At 40.1% G+C, this 25,861-nt stretch overlaps 3 protein-coding genes and 1 pseudogene across 4 annotated transcripts; 1 reads left to right on the top strand and 3 right to left on the bottom strand.

Moving 5' to 3' along the window:
* Positions 1–12,795: 12,795 nt before the first annotated feature.
* On the top strand, positions 12,796–15,808 carry LOC143591423 (ras-related protein RHN1-like). Its single transcript, XM_077071632.1, has 8 exons — positions 12,796–13,010; positions 13,092–13,169; positions 13,263–13,430; positions 13,858–13,906; positions 14,011–14,084; positions 15,073–15,166; positions 15,283–15,383; positions 15,598–15,808. Exons 1-7 carry the CDS (start codon positions 12,972–12,974, stop codon positions 15,381–15,383), a joined length of 603 nt encoding a protein of 200 aa, XP_076927747.1. The 5' UTR covers positions 12,796–12,971; the 3' UTR covers positions 15,598–15,808.
* A 179-nt stretch (positions 15,809–15,987) lies between these two features.
* On the bottom strand, positions 15,988–17,615 carry LOC143591408 (uncharacterized protein At1g65710-like). 2 transcript variants are annotated; one of them, XM_077071625.1, is made up of 2 exons: positions 17,340–17,462; positions 15,988–17,193 (listed from the first exon to the last, which is right to left on the bottom strand). In XM_077071625.1, exons 1-2 carry the CDS (start codon positions 17,436–17,438, stop codon positions 16,030–16,032), a joined length of 1,263 nt encoding a protein of 420 aa, XP_076927740.1. In that variant the 5' UTR covers positions 17,439–17,462; the 3' UTR covers positions 15,988–16,029. The 2 variants fall into 2 exon arrangements, with proteins under 2 accessions (XP_076927740.1, XP_076927735.1); XM_077071620.1 differs by having other exon boundaries at positions 15,988–17,615.
* Positions 17,616–19,996: 2,381 nt separating this feature from the next.
* LOC143593130 (uncharacterized) lies at positions 19,997–21,183 on the bottom strand. The gene is made up of 4 exons (XM_077072851.1): positions 21,152–21,183; positions 21,007–21,082; positions 20,678–20,850; positions 19,997–20,254 (listed from the first exon to the last, which is right to left on the bottom strand). Exons 1-4 carry the CDS (start codon positions 21,181–21,183, stop codon positions 20,179–20,181), a joined length of 357 nt encoding a protein of 118 aa, XP_076928966.1. The 3' UTR covers positions 19,997–20,178.
* Positions 21,184–24,569: 3,386 nt separating this feature from the next.
* LOC143593123 (NDR1/HIN1-like protein 6 pseudogene) lies at positions 24,570–25,466 on the bottom strand (annotated as a pseudogene).
* Between the last annotated feature and the right edge of the window lie 395 nt (positions 25,467–25,861).

Genomic DNA, 25,861 nt, shown 5'->3' with positions numbered 1-25,861 from the left:
TCCTCCCCGCCCGTCCGTACGTTCAGGGTCAAGAAAACCCGTAAGTACAATCATAATGTCTTTGCAGATTTATCACTATAAATTTATCTAACACTTTCTTCTTTGTGCAGGCGTGGATGTTGACGCATTCCGGGGTGAAGCGCAGAGGAGTATCCTTCCACCAATGACGGTAGGCTTGGTCAGCCTACCTGAGGCGTCGACCCAGGTGCCTGCGCCTGCTTCCGCTGGTTCAGTTGCTCCCTCTGAGCAGACTGTTCCAGCTGAGATGACGTCACCGCCGGCTGTGAGTGCGATTTTTACAGCATCCTTCACAGAGCCGGCGGTTACTGCTGCTGCCTACGAGGCGGCGACCGCGGCGGCGACCACAACGGCGACCTCGGCGGCTGCCACAATGCCCGCGCCACCGGCACCGATGGCCGGACCATCAGGTACGCGCAGGGCTTCCCGCCGATCTTTGCCACCTTCCCGTCTGCCTGACCTGTTGGATGGATTTCCTTTAGGTTCAGGTGATGGGTTTGGCGGCTATCGGCCTGTCATTGACCCTACAGGTGCGTAGGGTTCCTTTCTTTTCTTATGTTTTTTATCATCTTTTCCTTACTGCCTTTGTTTCTTTTGCAGTGTCGGATTCCAATGAAGTGTATGTTCCACGATGGAACATACGCCGAGGAACAACCCTTCGCACACCTGTGGAGTGCGTGGACTGGGCTCGCCACGCTGCTCCTCCGGGTGCGTTGGGGGAAGCCATGGTTAGCTACCAGGAGGGTAGGCTAACTAATGAGCTTCGGGTTCTCCAGGCCCGGATGCAGCCGCGCGTCGAGCTGCTTTGTCGTGAAAACGACAAGTTGAAAGCAGCTCGCGCCAAGGACATATCTGAGGCGCGTGCTCTTCGGGAGGAGAACCAACAGCTGGCGGCAGCTGCCGCCGACAAGGAGAAGGCCTTCAAGGCCCTCGAGGTTGAAGTTCAGGCGCGACTCGAGGCCCGCTCCAAGGCTGCCCAAGCTGTGAATGAACAGCTTCGGCTGGCCAGGGAGACTGCGCGAAATGCAACCGAGAGGGCTGCCAAGGCTGAAGCCGTTGCTGAGCCTTTGCGTGTGGAGAATGAGGAGCTCAAGGCCAAATTAGAGGCTCTCCAACGCGCTCATGATGCCTTGGCAATGGAAGATGCCAAGAAACTCCAGGAAATCCTGGACCAGAGGGGGGTGCTTGACCACGCCGAGCGGAAGCTTAAGGGCGTCGAAGAGGCTGCCGCAAAGGAAGTTTTACTTGCCAACCTTAACAAGAGCGAAGCCGAACGCGCCCGTAACGAAGCTCAAGCTGCCCTCCAATGGCTTCTTCGAAAAGCGTTGCCTCAGGTATGTTTAGTTTTATCTTCACGCTTTTCTTTTGTAAGAAAAGGTTCTAATACTTGTGTTTTCTTTGTAGGTTGTGCGTCGGGTCTTTTCAGAGACCTCTTACGATGATGCTATGACCGCAGCCCTCAACGCTTCTCACGAGGATGGGGAAAAGGCCGGCTTCCTGCTTGGTCTAGGGTTTGTTGAGAAAGGCGTCCCGCCTTCCAACTTCCCTTTGTTCGATGTGGATACCGAAGCCATTTATGACCAAGCATTGAACCAATACGCCGCCTTCCCGCATCCAGTGGTGGAAAAGGTGGACGAAGTAGCTGCTGCTGATGATGGGTTAGCTGTCCTCAAAGCGTTCCTCGAACCACCCCGTTCTTCTGACGGAGCGGGTCCAAGTGGAAGCGGCCCTGAAGCTTGATCCTGAAGATCCCTTCCCATTGCTAAGATAGACTTGTATAGTTTTATTTTTTTTTTAGGCGGGTAGTTACCCGGCCATTCTTGTAATATATTCTTGAAATATTAATCTTTTTGCTAAGATTGTTATTTCCTTCTTTGGGTTCCTTGCTTTATAAACTTATGACTTGCATACTTAGTTTAAATTAGCAATTTTCCAAGTGTTTAGAATAAGTTAACCTTTGAACGTGGTTGATAATGGGTTAAAGTTTCGCTTCCTCCTTCGTGATTGTGCGGGTAGAACCGTCACTTGCACTTGGTAGGATGGCTAAACTTTAACCTTCATCTGACCTGCGTGTAGGTTTTACTTTTCGAAATTTCTAAGGCATAGATAAGTTAACCTTTGAACGTGGTTGATAATGGATTAAAGTTTTCGCTTCCTCTTTCGTGATTGTGCGGGTAGAACCGTCACTTGCACTTAGTAGGATGGCTTTAACTTTAAACCTATATCTGACCTGCGTGTAGGTTTTCCTCACCTTTTGAGGATAAGTTAACCTTTGAACGTGGTTGATAACAGGAAGTCTTGCTTCCTCTTTCGTGATTGTGCGGGTAGAACCGTCACTTGCACTTAGTAGGATGGCAAAACTTTACCCTTATCTGACCTGCGTGTAGGTTTTCCTTATCCTTTTTAAGAATTTTGTTTTGAACCGTTCGACGCGCGGTTGTCGATAGGTTAGTGTTCAGTTTCCTTTCATGATTCATGCGGATAGACCGGCACTTTCATTTAATGGGATAATTGAACTCTTCCCCTTCAACTGACCTGCGTGAAGGTTTGTCAAGTTATTGGGTTCGTGCGGGTAGGACCGCCTTCCCACGCAACGACTTCACGTAATGTGAACGCCGTCACCAGTGTTGCATAGTTTAACCGTTCGACGCGCGGTTGTTGATAGGTTATTATTCAGTTTCCTTTAATGATTCATGCGGATAGACCGGCACTTTCATTTTTGGGTGCTGAACTTTTTCCCAAACTGACCTGCGTGAAGGTTTGTCACGTTATTGGGTTCGTGCGGGTAGGACCGCCTTCCCATGCAATGACTTCACGTAATTATGCGGTGAAAACCGGCATATTAGTGTTCAGAAAAGTATAAATGTAAAATCATCAGCTTCGATGTTCTTAAAGAGAATCATTTCCATTAGAAGTGGCTCTTGGCCTTTTCTTTACAAGTTGGAATTGATTTACATGCAAACTGTGTAAATGAGCTCCCTTCCATGTTGTTGGGATGGGAGTGTCATCGAGCCGATACGCACCTGGTTCGGGATCTCGTTCTTTACGCAGCATGTAGTCTCGATATTGAAGCTGGAATTGATTCGTGTTTTCCCCCGCTGGGGTTCTATACGCACTCGCCTGCTCAGCCTTTATTACGCCACGAGGTGCGCGAGCGTCCCATCTCTGACAAATGCTTCGACCATGTCTTTTACATCTATGCATTCTTCAGTGTTGTGGCCCTTTGTCTTGTGAAAGTCACAGTATTTGCTCCGATCAGCATCGTGACGATGTCGGATTATTGGAGGCTTTGGCCATGGGAGCTCTTCAGTGGCGAATATCTCAGTGACGCTTTTGGTGAGTGGCGTCCATCTGGAGTTCCGGTGCGACTGTACATTATCCCTTCCGCCCAACCGATGTTGCAAGCCGGATGAGTTGTCAAAGTTTACCCTTGACTGCCAAATGCCTAGCTTTCGTTTTTTATTTAGTCGGGCGGTGAGGACGTTGTCTTCTCTCGTCCTCTGGGTGTAGAGGTTTGTGCTCTGTGGGAGATCTTTACCCAGTTGCTTCTCCGTTTCCGCATAGCGTTTTGCTGCTGTCATGATGCCATCCCATGTGGATGGCATGCCATCTTTACCCGTTAGGGTGCGGATGAGCTCTGGGTCATGTGCGCCCTGGATGAAGGCAGCGCGAACAAGATCTTCGCTGATATTGCCCAAACTTAGCTTCTTTGAGTTGAAGCGAGTGATGAAGTTTGGCAGAGATTCATCTTCCTCTCGTATGCATTTGAAGATTGTCCATTGCTCCTCGGTATACTTCCGTTGCTGGCTGAAATGTTGGCTAAACTTCTGCTGGAAGTCTGCCCAGTCGTAGATGTGGTTGACCGGTAGACGATCAAACCAAGCTCTAGCAGCCCCCACCAGCGTCATTTGGAACATGTAACACCACGTGGGTTCCGTCCAATTGCTGACGGTTGCCCCCGCTATGAACCTGTTCAAATGATCGTCTGGATCAGATATACCGTCATATGTGCCTATGTTGGGCATTTGTTTGGCACTCTTTGGGGCGATTGCTTCAGCAATGTCCCTTGCAAATTTGGACGTTCCTGCATTTGCAACGTTTGGTCTGAACGTTTTAGAGAAGTCTCGTGGACTTCCACCTGTGCTTTTTGGTTTGAAGGCTTGTCCAAAATGCCTTTTCGGTTGGGATTCCGTTTCCTTACGCTTCCCTTTTGCCCTATGGCGAGGGTTCGCGTCGGAGTCGGATTCCTCCGAGTCATCCTCCCAGTATTCGAATTCGTCGGCCTGTTGCACGGAACGCAAGCGTTCGTTCAACTCAGCCTGGAATTCCTTTTGTCGTGCCTCCGCCCATGCCTTAACTTCATCGAGAGTCTGGCGGGGAAGTCTTCGTTTCTCAAACTGGATATCGGTGGATCCCAGTAGGTGATCATTTACTGCACTTGCCCCAGCTTTGGTAAGTGGGGTAGTGTTCGTAAAATTTACTTCACTTGCCCCGGCTTCGGTAGCCGGGGTAGTGTTCGTAAAAACTGTGTTGCCGGTGTTCATCCCAGTAGCTGGGGTTGTGGTCACCGGAATTTCTCTAACCATCTTTGTAAAAGTTTGAAAAAACTGGAGAAAATTGTAGTTCTAGCTTTATGCACGGATGGCGCCAATGAAGAAACCCACGACCGGACCCCGGGCAGATTACTGGTAACCTGGGGGTTGGATAGCTGTTTCCCACGAGGGGTTAGACCCTTGGAAGATGGTTCTTCTGATAACCTGCAAAACAGACACCGTGAGCTCGTCACTGAGAAGGGGGGGGTTCCTCCTTGTGACCACCCTCCGGCGTGAGAATCAGACTAGATTGCTCTTTAAATATAAAAGTATATTAAGAGATTGCTAGAGCAGATATCAGGTATATTATGATGATAATGTAGTAAGATAGGATAAGATGAGATGGTCATACCATTTGTGGTATTTATAGCCGAAGGTAGGTTTCCAAAGAGGTATGGCCGGCTGCAACAGTGTTCCTGTTCCACCAACAATAGCCTACGCACGTGCCCTGCTGGTAGTTGGTGGGTAGGTAGCGGCTGATAGCGACCAGGCCTGCTGTATACTATTCCTGTTCCACCAACTGACGGCTACGCACGTGGTATGGCAGTAGTTGGTGAGTAGGCAGCGGCTAATAGTGATACAGTACAGGAGCATGCTGCTCGCCATACTGTATCAGTGAGCTGTCGTATCTCTGATCAGATCTTTCGCCCATACCTCGTCAGGTACAGTAAAAGATCCTTCAGTATACGGACTGGCTTATTTGGGCGGGAGTATTCCCCCTCCCGCCTCTGTGCGGGATTGCTCCCGGCTTGGCTCATTCCTTCAGGTGACACTGAATGATCGAGAGCTAAGTGCCTTGTGCGTGTAGCCATGCTGCGCGGGTGGCCTTCCCTAATGGCTTGTATCCGAGGCTGCGGGGACAGGCGGAGTCCTTCACCATTGGGAGGCATTTCCTGCGGGACCAGCTTGCGTACTGCGCGTAAGGACGTCACGTCTCTGAGCATGGTTGGTCCTGCGGATCCAGTTGGTCTCTGCGCAGACGTCCCCGTTTAAGGTGAGTATTGCGGGTCCAACTGGGCTCTGCTGGGACCTACCTCTTCAGAATGGCGAATCTTGGCGATGCCCAAAATCCGGCACACCCACTCAAAATGGCGAATCTTGGCGATCGCCATGGGGTGCAGCTCGGTCAAATGAACACCGTGCCTCTCAAGGACACGGTAAACAAATTTTGTCAACGGGAATCTAAGATTCCCATAGACAAAAAATGCAGCATAAACCCCGATCTTGCCTCTGGGGGCATCATACACGGTCTGGTGGGATTCAGGAAACTCAGGCTCGAGATGATCGAGCATGAACTTCCTGACAACATACCGGTACTGATCGCCGGGCAGAGCACACTGGCACTCGCCAGCAGTACCCCTGTCGTCAGCTATAGCTTCAGCATCACGAGAAGACATCTTGCAGAGAAAGAAGAGAACGATTTCAAGAGAATGCTCGATTGAATAAAGGAGTATTCGCCGGAAGTCGCCTTAAAGATGAAGAGAAGAGTAAAAAGTGTGAATTGCAAAGTAACCCTCTCCCCCTTTATATAGTAATCGCAATTAATGCGGTGAAATTAATGCGGAGGAGAGAGAAATCGAATGTGCAATGAAACTATGACACGTGGCAAAAACCAAGCTGGCAACAGCTGTTGTCAGGACGTATGCCAGTAATTTCGCGGCCACGCGCCCGAAAAATCGCGCCCACGCGCCTGAAAAAGCGACTGGAATGACCATGTTCTGTCACGTCACCATAACTTCCTGCACGTCCTGACACAGTCAGAAGAAACCGTCGCACGACGTTTCAGAGGTTTGGACTGTTCTTATCTTTTCACCAACTCTTCGAATTTCAAAATTCAAAATTCGAAAATATTAAAAAGCGGGAAAATACCCCTTACCCCTTGGCAAACAAGTAACCGTAAGACGGATGCGGGTACAGTGTAAAGGCAAAACCCTTCACATACCTAGCACCCGCAGGGAATTGAAGCCAAGAAAACCTTGGCAAACAAGTAACCGTAAGACGGATGCGGGTACAGTGTAAAGGCAAAACCCTTCACATACCTAGCACCCGCAGGGAATTGAAGCCAAGAAAACCTTGGCAAACAAGTAACCGTAAGACGGATGCGGGTACAGTGTAAAGGCAAAACCCTTCACATACCTAGCACCCGCAGGGAATTGAAGCCAAGAAAACCTTGGCAAACAAGTAACCGTAAGACGGATGCGGGTACAGTGTAAAGGCAAAACCCTTCACATACCTAGCACCCGCAGGGAATTGAAGCCAAGAAAACCTTGGCAAACAAGTAACCGTAAGACGGATGCGGGTACAGTGTTAAGGCAAAACCCCACATACCTAGCACCTGCAGGGAATTGAAGCCAAGTATTCCTCGGCAACCAAGTAACTATAAGACGGGTGCGGGTACAGTGTAAAGGCAAAACCCTTCACATACCTAGCACCCGCAGGGAATTGACGCCAGGAATACCTTGGAAGTAAAGTAACCGTAAGACGAGCGCAGGTACAGTGTTAAGGCAAAACCCTTCACATACCTAGCGCTCCGCTGGGAATTGAAACCAAGAAGGATATTCTGGGCAATGCTTGCGGAAACGGAAATAACATCCCCGCATAGCGGGAACGTCGAGAACTACGTTGTTTGAAGCTCCAGGATGAAATTGGTAGTCTTAACATAATTGATCACTATGTTCAAAACTACCAAAACCTCATGGAAAATCCATACAACTGGGACTCAATGCTCCTGACTTGCGAGGAGGTTACAGACCTACCCGCATCATACCCAAAGACCAAGCAGGAAACTCGGGCATTTCTGCAAGTGACAAGGACTTCCGCGGAAAGAATCCCCATGGAAAACCTTACAAAACCCTTTTCAAAACCCTTTGCTTAAGTCCAAAAGTTCACCTCACTTTATTAAACACGCATGAGAAGAACATTGGACTGGGGGGACTTGAAGAGGTAGGTCCCAGCAGAGCCCAGTTGGACCCGCAAGACTCACCTTAAACAGGGACGTCTGCGCAGAGACCAACTGGATCCGCAGGACCAACCATGCTCAGAGACGTGACGTCCTTACGCGCAGTACGCAAGCTGTTCCCGCAGGAAATGCCTCCCATGGTGAAGGACTCCGCCTGTTCCCGCAGCCTCGGATACAAGCCATGAGGGAAGGCCACCCGCGCAGCATGGCTACACGCACAAGGTACTTAGCTCTCGATCATTCAGTGTCACCTGAAGGAATGAGCAAAGCCGGGAGCAATCCCGCACAGAGGCGGGAGGGGGAATACTCCCGCCCAAATAAGCCAGTCTGTATACTGAAGGATCTTTTACTGTACCTGACGAGGTAGGGGCAAAAGATCTGATCAGAGATACGACAGCTCACTGATACAGTATGGCGAGCAACATGCTCCTGTACTGTATCACTATTAGCCGCTGCCTACTCACCAACTACTGTCATACCACGTGCGTAGGCGGCAGTTGGTGGAAAGGGAATAGTATACAGCAGGCCTGGTCACTATCAGCCGCTGCCTACCCACCAACTACCAGCAGGGCACGTGCGTAGGCTACTGTTGATGAACAGGAACACTGTTGCAGCCGGCCATACCTCCTTGGAAACCTACCTTCGGCTATAAATACCCCAAATGGTATGATCATCTGAACACATTACATTATCACATTATCATCATAATATACCTGATATCTGCTCTAGCAATCTCTTAATATACTTTTATATTTAAAGAGCAATCTAGTCTGATTCTCACGCCGGAGGGTGGTCACAAGGAGGAACCCCCCCCCTTCTCAGTGACGAGCTCACGGTGTCTGTTTTGCAGGTTATCAGAAGAACCATCTTCCAAGGGTCTAACCCCTCGTGGGAAACATCTCTCCAACCCCCAGGTTACCCGTAATCTGTCAGGGGTCCGGTTAGTGTTTCTTCAAACCCTTAGCAACCTAAACATGACCGACACCCCTACTTGGATACAACACTTTGATGTATTCATAGAATTAGAAATGGATTGCAATATAAAAAGTATAAAAATATGTTATGTTATATATATACATTTACAACTAAAGTTGTGCATAAGCACTTGAAACTTAAGCTTCAAATATGTCTTCTGCATTGTTGGGTTTGTAGTGGCTGTAAATAGGTATGTACCTCTGTAATCGTGTGTTTGGCAGCTTGGTATGATGCCACGTTTACTTTCCACCACATGGTACTCATGTAACTCATACAAAACTGTAGCCCCATATTTTAAATTCACACACATCTAGAAGAGTCCTTGACGTTCAGAGACGACTTCGATGGTGGTCATTGCGGTGCTAGAGAGAGAAGAGAAAGACCGTCGTGGTGGCTGGATTGGCGGTCGTCGTGATGGAATAGGGCCTCGAGAGAGATAAGAGAGTACGTCGTGGTGGATAACGGCCACCTGTTCTTCAACAGGTTCCGTCTTCTTCGATTACTGTTGATTTTGGCGAATAGCTTACATTTTTTCGTTTTGCTTTGATTTGGTGTCTGGAACCTAAATGAATGTTTGATTCTTTGTTCTTTTATGTTACAGAGACAATCCAGTGATTTGGAGTTTCAGTTGCACATTCTTTCCTGTTTCTATCTTCAATTTTTCATCTACTTCAGGTGTAGTTAACTTTAATTCTTTTATTTTTAGTTTGGATTTAGTTTTCTATTGCTTTGTAATTGATGTTGTCATTCAGTTTAGCTTTTGACAGCTATGGCTGAAGTTTATTTGGGTTTTCTTTTCTATTGATTTGTTAACGGTGTTGTGAATAAGGGTTAATTTTGTGTAGTTTATTTTGGGTTAAAAACACTTCAGGGTAACAGGATTTTACTATTAATTCCTATTTGTGGTTTTTAATTAGCCTTGATTGGAAGCTTATGTTAGTTTGAATTTTGATTAGCCTTGATTGAAAATTTATGTTAGTTTGAATATGCTGTACATATGAATTGAAAATAGAATGTTAGATGAACATGCATTATTAATTCTTTCGCCTTTACTTTTGTCTCTTGCTTTAAAGAGATAAGCTGACACATCCAACAGGTTGGCAAGGCAAAAGAGTTCTACAAGTGTGACGATTATGACATCGTAACCATCACGATAGTAAGGTAAATTTTCATTTTTAATCTTGCATCAAGGTTGTAACATTTAGGCTTGGTAAATCATTCCTAGGATGATATTCATTTCTAAAATGACTTCAATGGTGAAATTATGTAGAATTGAAGTGTTGGGTGTCTGCTTTACCATTGACCTTAGTGATGATGCAAGTTATTATTATTTTTTAAAACAAGTGAAATGGCTACGACAGTTAATATACAGCAGGTTGATCTTAGTTCATCTCTTAGGTTGTAATCTTATTCGTTTTTGAATCTATTGAATCATGTATTCGCAGAAACCAAAGCACCATCACAGAATTATGTTTTATGTCTAGCATTAACAAAAATCCTCGATTACAGCAATAAGTAATCTGACTTGTCTTTGCATACATACAGGTACCACGTATTAGCAAAGATGGAAAACATCACTGTCACGAAAACTACAACTTTTTTCGTTGAGAACAATGGCTGTGTTAGTGGGCGAAAGTTGAGAGGACCTCATCAAGAGGCATGGCTATCTGAACACCACCGTCTTCATTCGCAGATCAGATGCCTATCGGCATCAAACTAATGACAAAATAACTACCACCAACAACACTGACAAAAGGATTCCAAGAAAAAGCCCCCTTACACAGCAAATAAACGTACTTACGATACTCAAATTTATTGAAAATAAACTGACAAATTTATTGAAAATAAACTGACATAGACAACAATGACAATTTGCAGAAGATGAATCGCCTTAATGATTCACAAAAGTTACCGGCCATGAAAGAGGGAATGATGCCCAAAGGTGGTGGTGGTAACTTCGTCTTTTTTTGTGAAGTGAAGATGTAAATAAAAAGTTTACAACCCCGGTGGGTGCAAATACTAGTTCTATATAATATAGCCGTCTAGTTGGAAGATCAACCGAAGAACGGCTGAAATAATGAATATATTCATCTAGAACCATCTACTTTAAAATGGTACTTTTAAAAAATAAAAAGGTGGTACTTTTTAAAAATAAAAAAATTAAGAAAGTTTTACTTTTGAATTCATCGGTTATAAACGGCCATTTAAAAAAAATGTGTCACGATGTGCATATAATTCTAAAATTTTAAGATCAAAACTATTCCATCGTATGAATGTGATTAACTTTTCTAATAATAAGAATTATACACAGATTTAAAAGTTGATTTCAAAACCACAATACAAATTTTATTTATTTAAGGGGGTAAAGTTAAAATACAAGGGACAACAAAAATGAGAAGGGTGAGAATGACTTCAGTCCATTGATCTTAGATTTTAATGACTGAGATTAATTTAATAAATAAAAATTGATGAAAAGGGCATTAAGGTAAAATAACTCACATTTGTTGACTTTTCTCTCTCCACATGCAAGACACATGCCAATTCCCCTATCATTTTAAAATGTCGATAACATTTTAATACGACATTAATTTTTTAAAAAAAATTCACCATAATAATAAGCGTTTTTTTATCTTTAATATAAGTATCATATTATTATATAAAAATAATAAAAAAAAAATAATGGGTTTTTTAATTGTGTTTTTTTGTTGTTCATTGTGTCATTGTGTAATATGTTGTTTCCATTGTGTTTTACGTTTCAAGTCATTATATGTTTATGTCTTACGTTTTAGGCCATTGTGTTATACGTATTCACCATTGTGTCTTACGTTTTAGGTCACTGTGTTATACGTATTCATCATTGTTTTTTATGTTTTAGGTCATTGTGTTATACGTATTCACCATTGTGTTTTACGTTTTCAAGTTAAAGACACAATGGTGTGTGAAAAGACACAATGACGAAAAAAGACATAATGATAAGCGAAAAGACACAATTGTGTGCGAAAAGACACAATAACGAAAAAAACACAATGGCGAAAAAATACACAATGATAAGCGAAAAGACACAATGGTGTGTGAAAAGACACTAACGGTGTGCGAAAAGACACAATGATAAGCGAAAAGACACAATGGTGTGCGAAAAAAACACAATGATAAACGAAAAGACACAATGGTGTGCGAAAAGACACAATGGCGTAAAAAGACACAATGATAAGCGAAAAGACACAATGGTGTGTGAAAAACACAATGACGAAAAAAGACACAATGGTGTGCGAAAAAACACAATGACGAAAAAAGACACAATGATAAGCGAAAAGACACAATGGTGTGCGAAAAAGACACAATGGCAAAAAAAGACACAATGGTAAATGAAAAGACACAATGGTGTGCGGAAAGACACAATGATGGGCGAAAAGACACAATTGCGAAAAAAAACACAATGATAAGCGAAAAGACACAATGGTGTGTGAAAAGACACACCGACGAAAAAAGACACAGTGATAAGCGAAAAGACACAATGGTGTGCGAAAATACACAGTGACGAAAAAGACACAATGACGTGATTTTTGTTTTAAATTTTATATAACAAAAATCATACTCATATTAAAGATAAAAAAACGCTTGTTATTATGATGAACTTTTTTTTTAAAATAAAATATCATACGAAAAAGTTATAAACGTTCTAAAATGATGGGGGCATTAACATGTGTCTTGCATGTGGAGAGAGAAAATGTGTATAATTACATCTATAACCTTTTTCTTTTGGTCCCCACTTGACACATGTCAATTATTTATGGTTTCTCATACTTCTTATTTTTGTTACCCTTTGTAGAATAACTTAACCCTTTATTTAGATATGTTTTTCCCTTTTTATTTGAAATATGTTTATTTGATGAAACTATTTTGTATGTTTATATTCGATATTGTTATAAACCAAACTGACACCGACTAAATAAACGTTGAGTTCAACACGTCTTTTTTATTATAAGGTATACATATGCAACTACTATTTTAGACGTCAAATAAGTTATTTTCTAGGTTTAGTGTTAATACCGTAACATACATAATCAATACCCATCAAATTAGTCATAAATTATAGCCATAAATTATACGTGTGCCAATACTCTTTTAGACGTTTACAAATTTACTTTTTGATTTAGTATCGGCTTCAAACAAACTTAACAATATCAACCAAATATCGTGTTTTTGTTAACCGGTTTTAATAAATATTATAAATAAACACAAAGATAAATACTTTTCCATGTTTCCGAATGCGCGTATACATTATAGTTAGGTATTGTTTGCGCCACATTTCTTTTTCTTTTTCAACTCTCCAACTTTTCACGTCTCTTGTCTTGTAACCAAACCAAACCAAACCAAAAACCCTTATTTTGATCAAACCATCTATCAATTAATATTAATCAATCAATATGGCAACCATCGGCCACAATAATCTCAATGCAAAACTTGTAATCACTCATCCTATATCTCAATTCATCACTCTATTATTCAATTCAATTTCATTTAACTCCAATAATTATAATTTCTAGGTTTTGCTTGGAGACATGGGAGCTGGTAAATCAAGTCTCGTTCTACGCTTTGTCAAAGGCCAATTTCTCGAATTTCAGGTCAGTTTTCTTCATTTTTGACTTTTTTTTATTTTGACTTTTGACTTTCTAGGGTTTGATTTTGATGATCGATTGTTTATTGTTGTGGTGAAGGAATCGACGATTGGGGCGGCGTTTTTCTCGCAAACGTTAGCGGTGAATGATGCCACGGTGAAGTTTGAGATCTGGGATACTGCGGGTCAAGAGAGGTATCATAGTTTGGCCCCTATGTATTACCGAGGCGCTGCGGCTGCGATTATTGTCTACGATATTACTAGCGCGGTACGGTTATTGTGTGATTCAGTTTATGCTTACTAGAATTATGTTTAATTGTTTATAACTGGTTTTTTGAGTTATCTTTTATACCAAAAGGCATGGTTGTAAATATTCCGCCTTGGCGTCCACCAACTAGTCGTTGATTGATCGTGATTCGGTTAAAATCGGTCAAAATCGAATATTTTATATATAAAATTTGGTATATGTATTTATATTTGAAAAATTAAATATAAATTTCAATTCGATTAGTCCTGTCGCTAGTCCCCACCCCACTGCCCATCGCCCGACTAGAGCCTAGCGAATTCTACAACACTACCAGAAGGTTAATTGTATGTCAAGTTGGATTGTTTTCTTTCGTAAGGTTTTTTTATTTATTTTTCTTTGTTATGTGTTTGGAAATTGAGTTGACTTGCTGTTTGTATGACTATTTTAGGAGTCGTTTACACGGGCTAAAAAGTGGGTGCAAGAGCTTCAAAAGCAAGGTGAACATGATTAGTTTTGGGTTTTTATAGGAAAGTTTAGAAGGGATTTCACTCTGTTAATTCTTAGAACAAGTTATATATATTATTGTGTGTTTTTGGTATAGGTAATCCTAACATGGTTATGGCACTTGCTGGAAACAAAGCTGATCTGGAAGATAAGAGGAACGTGACACCAGAAGTATGCATCTTTTTTCTTATTTATACTTGTGTGAATTTTACTTCCTTGATTGAATGGTTGTTCATGTTAGGAGAGAGCGTTAAAGCAAACCTAGATTATTAATAGTGGTTACTAGAAATGTTATTTAGTTAGTTTTCATTAAAATTCTACAGATGTTTTTTGTTTTTACATTTTTTTATGAATAAACTTGACATGATGAGACTCTCTTTGAACCTAAAAGTACATGACGTTTTTTTATGAATATATGACCTGTCAAGATTGTTATATATTAATGTGTATTTTCTCTATATTATAACTTTTCTTCAAGTACTATTAACATCTTCCATTACATCCAAATCTTGACAGCTAGGGGCATTCCATTTTATTATCATGTCACTACAACATGCTGTATAATACATTAAATATATTATCCAAGCTAACTGTTCTACTCATCATGTCACATGAATCATGGTTATTTGAAAGTTGATGAATGCAAATTTTTATCATATAATAGAACAATTTAATTGAGGTGCTAAATTCTAAAAAGTATCCATGCATTTGTTATCTTGTATTGTCGATCAGTGAGAGAAAAACAATTTATTGTAAATTATCATATAGATCTATAAAAGTGTGTTTTGTGAGATTTCAGATTCTTTGAAGTTTGAGTAGTAAAGTAGGTTATTATTCTTTAAAAAAGTTGCTTCCTGTTATCTAAATTTTATAACTTGCATGATTAATCGACTTATAACGGGTTTTAAGTTTTTAACTAGCATACAATTTTGTGCCGCACCCATCTGAATAGTAATTGCAACATTGGACATTGCATGCAAATTTATAATACTATCATATTTATCTTCTACTTGTTAAAGTACATGTTTTGGACCCATATTCATCACATATATGTTCCTGATGGTTACTGTAAGAGTATGTAGACTTAACCCATATCAATGTCACATGTTGATTGAGTTGTAAACTAGTCAGGTATTCACATGCTTTACTTAAATTGCAGGAAGCTCGTGCATATGCGGATGAAAACGGTCTTTTCTTCATGGAGACATCTGCCAAAACTGCTGCTAATGTTAATGACATATTTCATGAAATAGGTATGCATACTTTAATGTTTGGATTTTGGAAGCCATGTAAACTTGCACTTTTTATTAAACTACGTTGTATTGATTTTGTCATATTATCTGATATGGTATTGTGCTGTTTGAAACAGCCAAGAGACTCCCTAGAGCTCAACCTACTCAAAACCCAGCTGGTATGGTTCTTGTGGACAGACCTGCTGAAGGAGCCCGTGCTGCATCATGCTGTTCATAAGTAAATTTTCTTATTTTCATTCGATCTACTTTATGCAGTTTTTTTTAAACTAAACCTGAATAGTATGAAATTTTGGTATCAATAAAAGGATAACACGATAGGTTGGTTATGGTGATTTCTGATTACCTTTGAGTCTCTGAATGATTAAACATTAAACAAGTAAATTATGCTTGCATATTAGACCAGTCAGATGATAACTTGACCTCGTTGGCAGGTATGTCGCTTAACTGTAACTATGAATACGTGTGGAAGCAGCCTACAATCTCGTGGAATCCAGGCATTCTCTATTATCCGATAAAAGATTGTAAATTTGTGACACGCTTGGTGGCATTTCTTGTTTGAACTTGTAAATGATGACTTGTATGAGTAATTCTTGTTATAAAGATACTATTGTCTTGGTGTTCTAACAGATGTTGAGTTGTATACGCGCTACTTGTCGATGTCATCTGACCTAAACAAGCCAATATACCATATTCTAGTTCTAGTATTAAAAAGGTCAATGTTAAATTAATGGTTCGTTTCTTAAAACGCACAAACAGCACAAAGCGAAACAAAAAGAATCATGGTTCTTATGAGATTAAAAACTGAGTCAAATACATTAAAACAGTTGCAAGTGTGCAACAAACAAAACAAACCAACCAATCAATTATATTGAACCAATAGTGGCATCGTTAGGTAGCGGGTAAGCGCTTCTGCCTTGACCGCTTAGTCTCCCACGCCCTATTCCATTCCTCGGATACTCACCACTCTTCTCAAATTCCATATTTGACCGTGATTTAGATGTCCAGCAATCAGTCGAGTCACCAGAACTTGGCTCCCAAGAAGACGACATCCAACTCAGTTGTTGACTGCCTGCAAAGCTATTGCTCCCTGATGATTCCTGTTCTTCGGTATCTGCATCACCACCGCGACTACCTCTTCTAACGGTCACATACTTGTGTAGACTGGGCTCCATTATGTCATCACTAACCGCCTTGAGTTGCGGATCATTGGAGCCGGTGCACGCCTTGCTGACACAAGTGGATGGGTTCTTGTGGAAGTTTTGGATGTCTTCAAGTAATAAACTAGCATAGGATGGTGGGTTTGGGTTTGGGTTCGGGCCAGGGTTGATTAAAGACTCTGGGCTGATGTTAAGCTCTCGAGATAACCATGAAGATCGGGTTCTTGATACAGTTTGTTCGGTTTTGTTGGTCATCATCGTCTTCTCACCGTTTGGTTTCTGCAAACAAGATATATAATTATAAAACCAAAAACTCTTTAAAACATAAGATAAAATCGAGCCATATGGATTCGGTATGCTTACTTTGCTGCCTGGTTGTTCGGGCCCGACAACATTGGTATCGATCTCACCCAACGGGTTCCTCCAGTAAGGCGAATTGCCTCGGCTCAGTGTCAATGGCTGCGGGTTCTGATTCTCATTCAAAGCCCTAACATTTGCAGCTCGGGATATTGCAGCTACCGCCGCCTCACCAACTGTTTGCTTCACTTGAGTCTTCTTCACTACACCAGCAGCAACCTCTCCGCCGCCAGTCTTATCGGTGGCAGGGACTGACACCATCTTCCCAGGCCGATTGCTACCACTAGTAGCAGCTACACTGGCAGTAGCATTAGGAACCGGTGATTCGGATCGTCGATTCGGGGACCGACTCAATCGCCTTCCTCCGGTGCCACTTCCTCTTTCTTTGCTACCGGATCTTTCGCGGCTTCTTCTCCGCGAAGACGGAGACGAAGCCCTCGGTTGCTGCTGCCGTTGAGTCTCACCATCAACCACCACTGCCACTGCCACCTCATCATCAAAATCAAAACTCCTCTTGGAACCCGAATACCTCCGGCCACGAGTCGGCGTCTCACCGCCAACCGGATTGACACCGGAGGAGCTCCGGCTAAGCCTGCCACACTGAATAAGAATCGCATCCACTTCTTCTTTGGTACAACTAGAAGTTCTCACCGGGGCACCAATAGATCCGACTGAGTCGGTTGTAGCCGATTTTGAGCAATCGGAATCAGGGGTTTTGTTCGGGTCAACCGGTTGATCTGGGTGTCTATCAATTTCATGGCTTTTTCGATTTTTGAGAATAAACCCATCTTTGTTAAGGGTTTGTGGTGCTGCAGGTGAAGCAACAATGGGGGGAGTGTTGTTGTTTTTCTCCGGTGGGGTGGGTTTAGAAGTGATTGTGGTGTCATGAGTCTTGCTGCAACAAGCACCCATTTGTGTGTGTTTGTGCTGTGAGAGATGAAGGTGGAAGATGGATAAAGAAAAAAATTCAAATTTTGATTTTGAGTGGGAGTAACCGTTGTAATATTGGGCTTTCTTCAAGGGTGGAAACTGATATTTTACACATATACTAGTAAAAGTAACACACATTTTTTGAATTTTTTTTCTTACCTTTTTCATAAAGGCATTTTAAATGAGCAAGTTTTATAAGTTAGAACATTATTCAAGCAACGCGTGACTTCTAACTTATTGAAAATTGTTTTAGAAAATATTTGATTAATTTCAATTTGTCAGCACTAATATAAACTCAAACCAAATTTCGAATCATAAATTCTTAGCCCCCCCACCCCCCCAAAGTTTCCAATTCATGTAAGGGTGTTCAATCGAAGAAATAACCAAATATGTATTGATATTTTTGTTATAAAACTAGTTTGCTCGAGTTCTATACAGGTCTAGTATGAGAACGAGTTTTTAGCTTGAGCCATAGCTATGCTACTTTAACAATCCTAAGGCTATGCGGCAACCCCCCCCCCCCCCCCCCCTCAATAGTTTTTAGCTTGAGCCATAGCTATGCTACTTTAGCTTGAGCCATAGCTTTGCTCGAGTTCTATACAGGTCTAGTATGAGAACGAGTGAATAGTGCATTATTCTAACTATCCACTCAAGTGTAATGTGAATCATGGCATAGGTCAAACTACCTAGTCATATTGTACAAATTCAATCAAACTCCTTTGTAGTAGATTAAAAAATTACTAACCAACATAAGGAAATCAAGTCCTCCCAACCGAAGATGGAATACTCGTTAAATTAGCTATGTACATGGAAGCAAGTTCTCGCAACCAAGAATCAAATACATCCTAATCAGTCACATGGACGTAAGTGATCGCAAATCAGAATCCATTAGACAAGTCTAAGGGATGTGGCAACCCAAATGTTCAATGATTGTATTTGCTAGTTTTGTGCCTGCCTGCTTGGGTTTACTGCTAGCAACGGTTCTTATCACATCCAACATTAGCAATTTAATAAAATACACTTGCCCGGGTTCTAAACTGGTCCAGTTTGGTCGCACGTTGGTCAAAACCGTTTTGGACCAGGCCGATTACCATAAACTAGTTTAGCATACAGAGAATCCAGACTGGTTAACACCGGTTAGGGCTGGGCCGAGACAGGTATAGGCCCAAACTTTGATAATATCTACAAGCTTTTAACTAATAAAGTGACAACTCTGCTCTCAAAAGTGTGATTCAATTGGACTTTAGCCATAGGATTGCATATTCAACATGCTATATTTAGTTCCAGTTCTAATAATAAAACTAAAACAATCGCCACCATTGTCACCTTCGCTGCTGCCGTCGTCATGAAGGCCATTGTTATCTAGCCATTGTCACCATTGTCAGTATGTCATGACCACCACCAACCCTATTCCCACTACCACCATCTCCATGACACTAGTTAAACAACTGTCGTTGCTGTAACCACGATGCCACCTACACCATAGCCATCGTCACCACATTTCGCTAATAGCCACCGTACGTAGAGAATAAAGTTTGTGAATAATTTTAATAGTGTTTTTAGAAGACAATTTCAACGCAATCTTAACTAATTAAATTAATTCTTGATGAAAGAGTCAGTTTTAACCTGGACCTATTTTGCTAGGCTTAATTCAGCGCAAACGCAAAACAACATGTGTTCTCGTAGTACTTGATTTTTTTAAGAAAATCATGATTCACTTTCATATTGAAACAAATCGATGGTATAAACAAATTTTTATTTAGATGAAACCATGAGAGATTTTAAAGAACGGATATGTATATTTGGTTTCTTTGTTCGCTTTCCCTAAAATCAATCATATAATTTTTGGCGACAACTATTTTCATATAGTTAGTTAGGGTCGAGTTTAGGATGAAAACGGGTTTTATTCCAATATTAGATTTTTATGTATTTTTTAAAAAATTATAATCTAATGAATTTCTATGGGAATTGTTTATCGAAATATTTTCAATCTCGATCCTAACTAGGGGCTGCCACCCCTTGGACCCTACTCCTAGGGGCGCTGCCCTCGGATACTGCTAATAGGTAGTAGAACCCTATAACTAAAGGGTTTTGCCTCTAAGAACCATAAGGTTCCTAAAACTTAGAATCAAATTTAAACAAGAACAGACATGTAGTGCACAATTGTTGACTTGTTTGATATATATTATGATTCACTTTGATCAACAAATCAACTCAATACACTAAAATCGCCGAAGCAATATCTTAATCAGAATGCTAGATTCAATATTGTTATGATCACTGTGTTATCCTGAACTATATAACTTTCCGTCATTAAATGCATAATAAAACATCATCTCCAACAACAAACAGTGGCATTTAGAGGAGGCCAACAAGTCTAAATTTCATAAAAGCCAATAATCGCTTGACTATTAAAGGAAGGTTACATTGTTCAGCAAATAACCGTCGTTATAGCCTGAACAACTTATTAATGGTACAATTGCAGTTTCCAACATTAAAGTCTTCTCAAGAACGATACAAATGGAACGAAATCAACAGAGCTATGTTTGGAGTAATAATGGTTCTGAATTACGACCGAACAAGACTAACCCCGAACGATATATTAACAATCACCAACCCCAAAAGTGCAATACCATTAAATCCCCTGCAAACAACAACAATCAAACCAAACTTTCCGATTAGGGGTGCAAAACGAGCTGGGGCGTGCACAAGCTACTCGAGATCATATCGATAAAAAGCTCGAAATTAGCCAAGCCCGAGCCAGAAAACAAAACTCATTTAGTTATTGAGCCCGAGCTCGAGCCTTGTATGGGAAAATCGTTTAGGCTCTTTAATCCTTAACCTAGTTTATTATTAAGTTGTAACTCTTTTATCCTATTGTTAATTTCACATTACACAGCCAAGCTCGAGACTGGAGCCGGCATTTGCAGGCACTGCACAATGCGCACACAAGCTCGAGCTGAGCTCTAACTTGAAAAATAATAATAAAAACCGAGCCACCGTGTAAGCTAATCCGAATTGATTAAAAACAACCATAGTTTACAAGTTGAATAAACAAGTGACATACCCAATCGGAAGCCGGCCCTCAGGATCACCAGATGAGTAACCAGTAAAGTAGAAAAACCGAGCCACCGTGTAAGCTAATCCCAAACCAGTACATATAAGCGGGTGTTTAAGCCCTCCAACCACCGTCAAAACAAAGAATATAGGCAAACTCTCCAGTGAATTCTGATGCCCTCTCTGCATTCAAACAATTCAACAACAAATACAGAAATCACGATAATTCGATAACTCCTAAATATATTATTATTACTCTAATTACACATATTACGTGCCTCTCTTATTAAACATGTATATTAATATACTAAACTTGGTGAAGAAGAAAGCTAATAAAACCTGAATACAGTTGAAGATTTGGTGATCTTTGGTGTCTTGTTCGGTAGCATAGAGTTTCGGGTAAAGAAGGTTGTACCTGAATAAGAAGAAATAATTGGTGTTTAAGAGGATTGGAAATAATAGAGTGTTATTAATTAATTAATACTTCTTTCGGGCTCTGCCGACTTGAATTTGCATGTAGGATTAATTTGCATGTTATTAATTAATTAATAGTTTTGGGGCTTTGTAGGATTCTTTTCGTTTGCTTTAGTTTAATTGGTGATAACTGATAAGTCCTTGGGAATTAAATTGGTCTCAATTGTTTACCTTTGAGTTTAGAATTGTACATCTTTAGCCTTTAAACTATGTTTTTGTTTGTATTTCACTATTTTGGAAAAATGAGAAATTTCTGAAAATATGTGTATAAAAACAAATTTCAAGTTTTAGGGGTCATTTGGAAGAAATTTCAGAAATAAGTATTATAAAATAGTCGTAACGTGTATATTATGATAAAACACAAGTAGTTTGTAGAATCAATTATAATTTGTCACGCGCCCTTAAACTAACTATAACGAGCATGTTCACTGATCATATACTCGTCACGACTAAATAAGTTTCATGTCTTGTAGTCAACGTCCACGAGTAATTCATAAGTTCTTTAGTTGCGTCGACTAGTTACCCGGTTTACATTCCCTACAAGAGTTGTTTATTAGTTGTTAACTCGTCGCGAATAGTTTAACCTCACAATCTACTCGTCGCAACTAAATGATTTATGAGTTACTTGTGGCGTTGATTACAAGGCATGTAATTTATTTAGCCGTGACGAGTAAATTATTAGTGAACCTGCTCGTTATGGTTAGTTCAAGGACACCTGACAAGTTTTAATTGGTTCTACAAACTACTTGTCACAGCTAGTTTATAAAACCCATTTCTGAAATTTCTTGCTAATGACACCTAAAACTTGAAATTTCTTTTCTATAAACGTTTATTTTCAAAATTTTCTCGAAGAAAAATTGTAGTAACAACTTTATTCGAGGATTTAACAGGAACAATATATTCACTAATCACAAGATGTGATTGTTGGTACCAGTTAGTTTGCTTTCGGGTGTTATTTATTATTTTTTATTTAACTTTACACATATGTATTATTTTTGTAGTATTGTTTTGGTAGTATTATTTATGGATTCTAACAAACTTCGTTTCGGCTCTACTCTAGTTATGTAATTATGTAAAATTCATATGTTCTTTTGTTGCACGTTATAGTCATATTCTTCATGTGTGCATGATATCCTTTTGTAGTGGTCAGTGAGGACAGAAACCGGTGGCGTGCAAGTTATATTAACCATAACCCAAAAAATCTTTGCAACTTCTTCTTAGGTGGTACAACAAGGTACAAAAGTGTTATAAAACAATCAGGAAATTACTATCTTAATAATGAACTTATATTTGATTTTCTTTAGTTTCATTCTCATTCCAAATTTCAAACAACTAGTGAGATGCTAGAAACCACGAAACATAGCAAAAATAATAAACAAAACTTGCATCAATATTTTCATTCAGCGTTTTTAAAAGTAGGGCATTTTTTATCTGAAGATAAGGGATATTGGATGCTAAAATAGTCGAAACTTTGTTTTATTAACCAACGTTAAGCCAAACTTTTAAAATGTATCATTATAGACTCAAGTTTTTTTTAGTAATAATAAGAATATATATAAGAAAAGTTTAAAATACTCATTGTTCATAAAAAATCACGTATCCCAGTAACGGTGATTGGGCAATTGAATGCTGAAATAGACGTGGGTTCACACCCCACTAAAGATGCCCTAAGAAAAACAATTTATGAATAAAGAGGGTGGTAGGGACGAGATTCAAATTCCGTCTGTTCTCGACCATTGAGACATAACATGCCAACTAGCCGCGCTAAGCTTCCTAATGTAATTCTTCTCACATGAGTAAATTATCCGTCTATTAAACACGTTAATTAATTAGTGATGGAGTTACTATTTATGGTTTGTATTTTGTAAAATATATAATATGTTTGATAAGTGTACATGTTTAAATGAGGAACGCTAAAGACATTCACAGTTAATCTGCCAGTCACAAAGACTATACTAACATTTGGATTTCCACTAAGGTTGACGGTTGGTATCAAGTGACGGATCATGCCGTCAATAAAAATCTTTTTATATAAAATAGAAATGATATGACCTTGCATCCACTACGTTTTGACCTCAAGCAAGAACAAAGTAAGTTACGTTACTTGTGACTTGTGTATGTCATATGGCGGCATTTCTTTTTAAGTAGGGTTTAAGAGCATTCACAATTCATCCATCAAATTTAGTGAGTTGAGTTTTTATAATATATGAAGTGGTTTATGATGTTGTGAATGAAACAAAGAGTAAATGCAATGATTTTTCTATACATTTGAAAAGCTCATGTTATAAATTTTTTAATATATTTTGAAAGTTTTTGTGAGCAAATAAGAGAAAAAAGATAATAATAAAAGTATAAAATAAATATTATTTAATTAAAAATAAGAGAGAACATGTAACCAGTTTATAGAATATAGATCATAGATATAGCCAGTTAAGAGCATTTTCATCCCATTCCATCATTATCTTTATAATTACACTTAAAAACATTACATTTTTCTCTCCTGTTCAATTAAATAATATTTTTTTATACCTTTATCATTACAGTTTTCTCTCTCCTCTACTCACAACCAATCCAACAAATATTAAAAAATAAATAGGGGCAAAAAATGTTTTCCAAATTTACAAAATATCACTACATTTTTCTCTCCACCATATAATTTACACTCACAACAACTCAAAACCTCACCCTATAATTTGCATACTCTTCTCACATAAATTTACTCTCCTCACATAAATTTAAAGGATGGGATGTGAATATAAAGACGACGAAATATCAAAGTCATTAATAAATTAGTAGATTTCTTATTTAAAGAAAAAACATTAGTTTGGTACTCAAAGTGAGAGAACATGTAGCCAGTTTATAGAATATAGATCACAGATATAGCCAGTTAAATAATCAACAAAGACGACGAAATATCAAAGTCATTAATAAATTAGTAGATTTCTTATTTAAAGAAAAAACATTAGTTTGGTACTCAAAAGTGATCGGCTATAATAATAGTATAACAATAGTATGGCTAACTGGCTGTATGGGGTAGCTATTTTCACTTTGGTATGGTAGTTAAGTTATGAAATAAGAGCGGCTTCAAAGTTAAAACCATATGAAGTGTAAATTTAGTCATTAAAAAAAAGCCTATCATAATATGGCAATTTGTATGTTTTTTCTTAATAGAACATGAATCTCAAAGTGAATTAGAAGAAGAGATGGAAACTTAAATCTGATCTAAACACATGGTGTTGGTGTCATGGTAATTATGAAGATGACGTTTATATTGAAAATAATCATTTTTCATGTTCTAGATCCATTTAACAGATCATAACTAATCTATTATCTATATCATTAAGAAAAATTGTTTGATTCAATATGAAAAATGCATCAAACTTAAGTGCGTATTAATCAACAAATTAAAATAGCATAATAACAAACAATAAAAAATAAACTAATCTTTATTATCTCTAATATCCATCATGATCTGAAATACAAAAATACAATACAAATAATGTCAATAAGAGAAACATCAATCACCCATAAATCAAAAGAATCATAACCTAAACTTAAAACTACAGCTACTATCTCTAACCCGAATAACATTATCAGTAGATAAACTATTCACATTAATCCTACACCTCACCACTGGCTTCCATTTTGGTAACTTCAACTTACCAAGCTTAACCCTAACCGGAACCTTAACCCTAAGAACAAGTGGAACCATCCCGGTCTGTTGCTGTGCGAGTAACGAGTTAACCAAACCAGTAGCATCGCGTGTCTGACCGGTTAGTCCCACGTTTGCCGCGGTGGTATTCTTATGACCCTGGTAGAATACAGGCCATGAACCATCACAAAGTTTTGTTCCCATGTAACTAACACTTAACTTTGAGCCACCTCTGTAGTATATCCCAATTTTCGAGTTGGGATTTCTCGCGGTAATGTTTACATTAATCTGCGCGTGTAACGTGCTATCATTGTCGAGGCTGAACCGTGTAACGCTTAATCCGTCAACAGAGTATTTTGGTTCTTTCGGGTCGAACCCGAAATATATGATAGCTGCTAGGATGCCTAAACTGACTATTATTAATATCAAGAGAAATAATATCCAACATAAGAGTTTGCAACAACAACTTCTTTTATTTGGTGGTTTAGAGTATTGGACCGGGATGGTTCGGTGTGGGAAGGGTCCGGGGGCGTCGGACTTGGATGAGCCGTCTAGCACCAGTGGTGCAGTGGCCTTGTGTTGTGACTCGAGGTCGATGCTCGCGGGTTGGACCGGAGCCGGGTGGATTCTTTGGTGATCAGCCATTGAGATTAATATTAATTGCTAATAGATCGATGAAGAGGTAGGTCCCGGCAGAGCCCAGTTGGACCCGCAAGACTCATCTCAAAGAGGGACATCTGCGCAGTTGAACCCGCAAGACTCACCTTCAACAGGGACGTCTGCGCAAAGGCTAAACTCGCAAGACTCACCTTGAAGAGAGACGTCTGCGCAGAAACCAACTGGATCCGCAGGACCCACCATGCTCAGAGACGTGACGTCCTTACGCGCAGTACGCAAGCTGTTCCCGCAGGAAAAGCCTCCCAATGGTCGACGTACTCCGCCTGTTCCCGCAGTAACGGATACTAGCCATCAGGGAAGGCTACCCGCGCAGCAAGGCTACACGCACAAGGCACTTAACTCTTAAATAATTCAGTAATGTCACCTGAAGAAGGAGTGAGCAAGCCGGAA

Source organism: Bidens hawaiensis, unplaced genomic scaffold, assembly GCF_021521415.1.
Source record: "Bidens hawaiensis isolate Kalapana, Puna unplaced genomic scaffold, B.hawaiensis_p1.1 tig00001685_1, whole genome shotgun sequence".
Classification (NCBI taxonomy): domain Eukaryota; kingdom Viridiplantae; phylum Streptophyta; class Magnoliopsida; order Asterales; family Asteraceae; genus Bidens; species Bidens hawaiensis.
The sequence above is the reverse complement of the archived record's forward strand: the minus strand, read 5'-3'. Positions and strand labels throughout refer to the sequence as shown.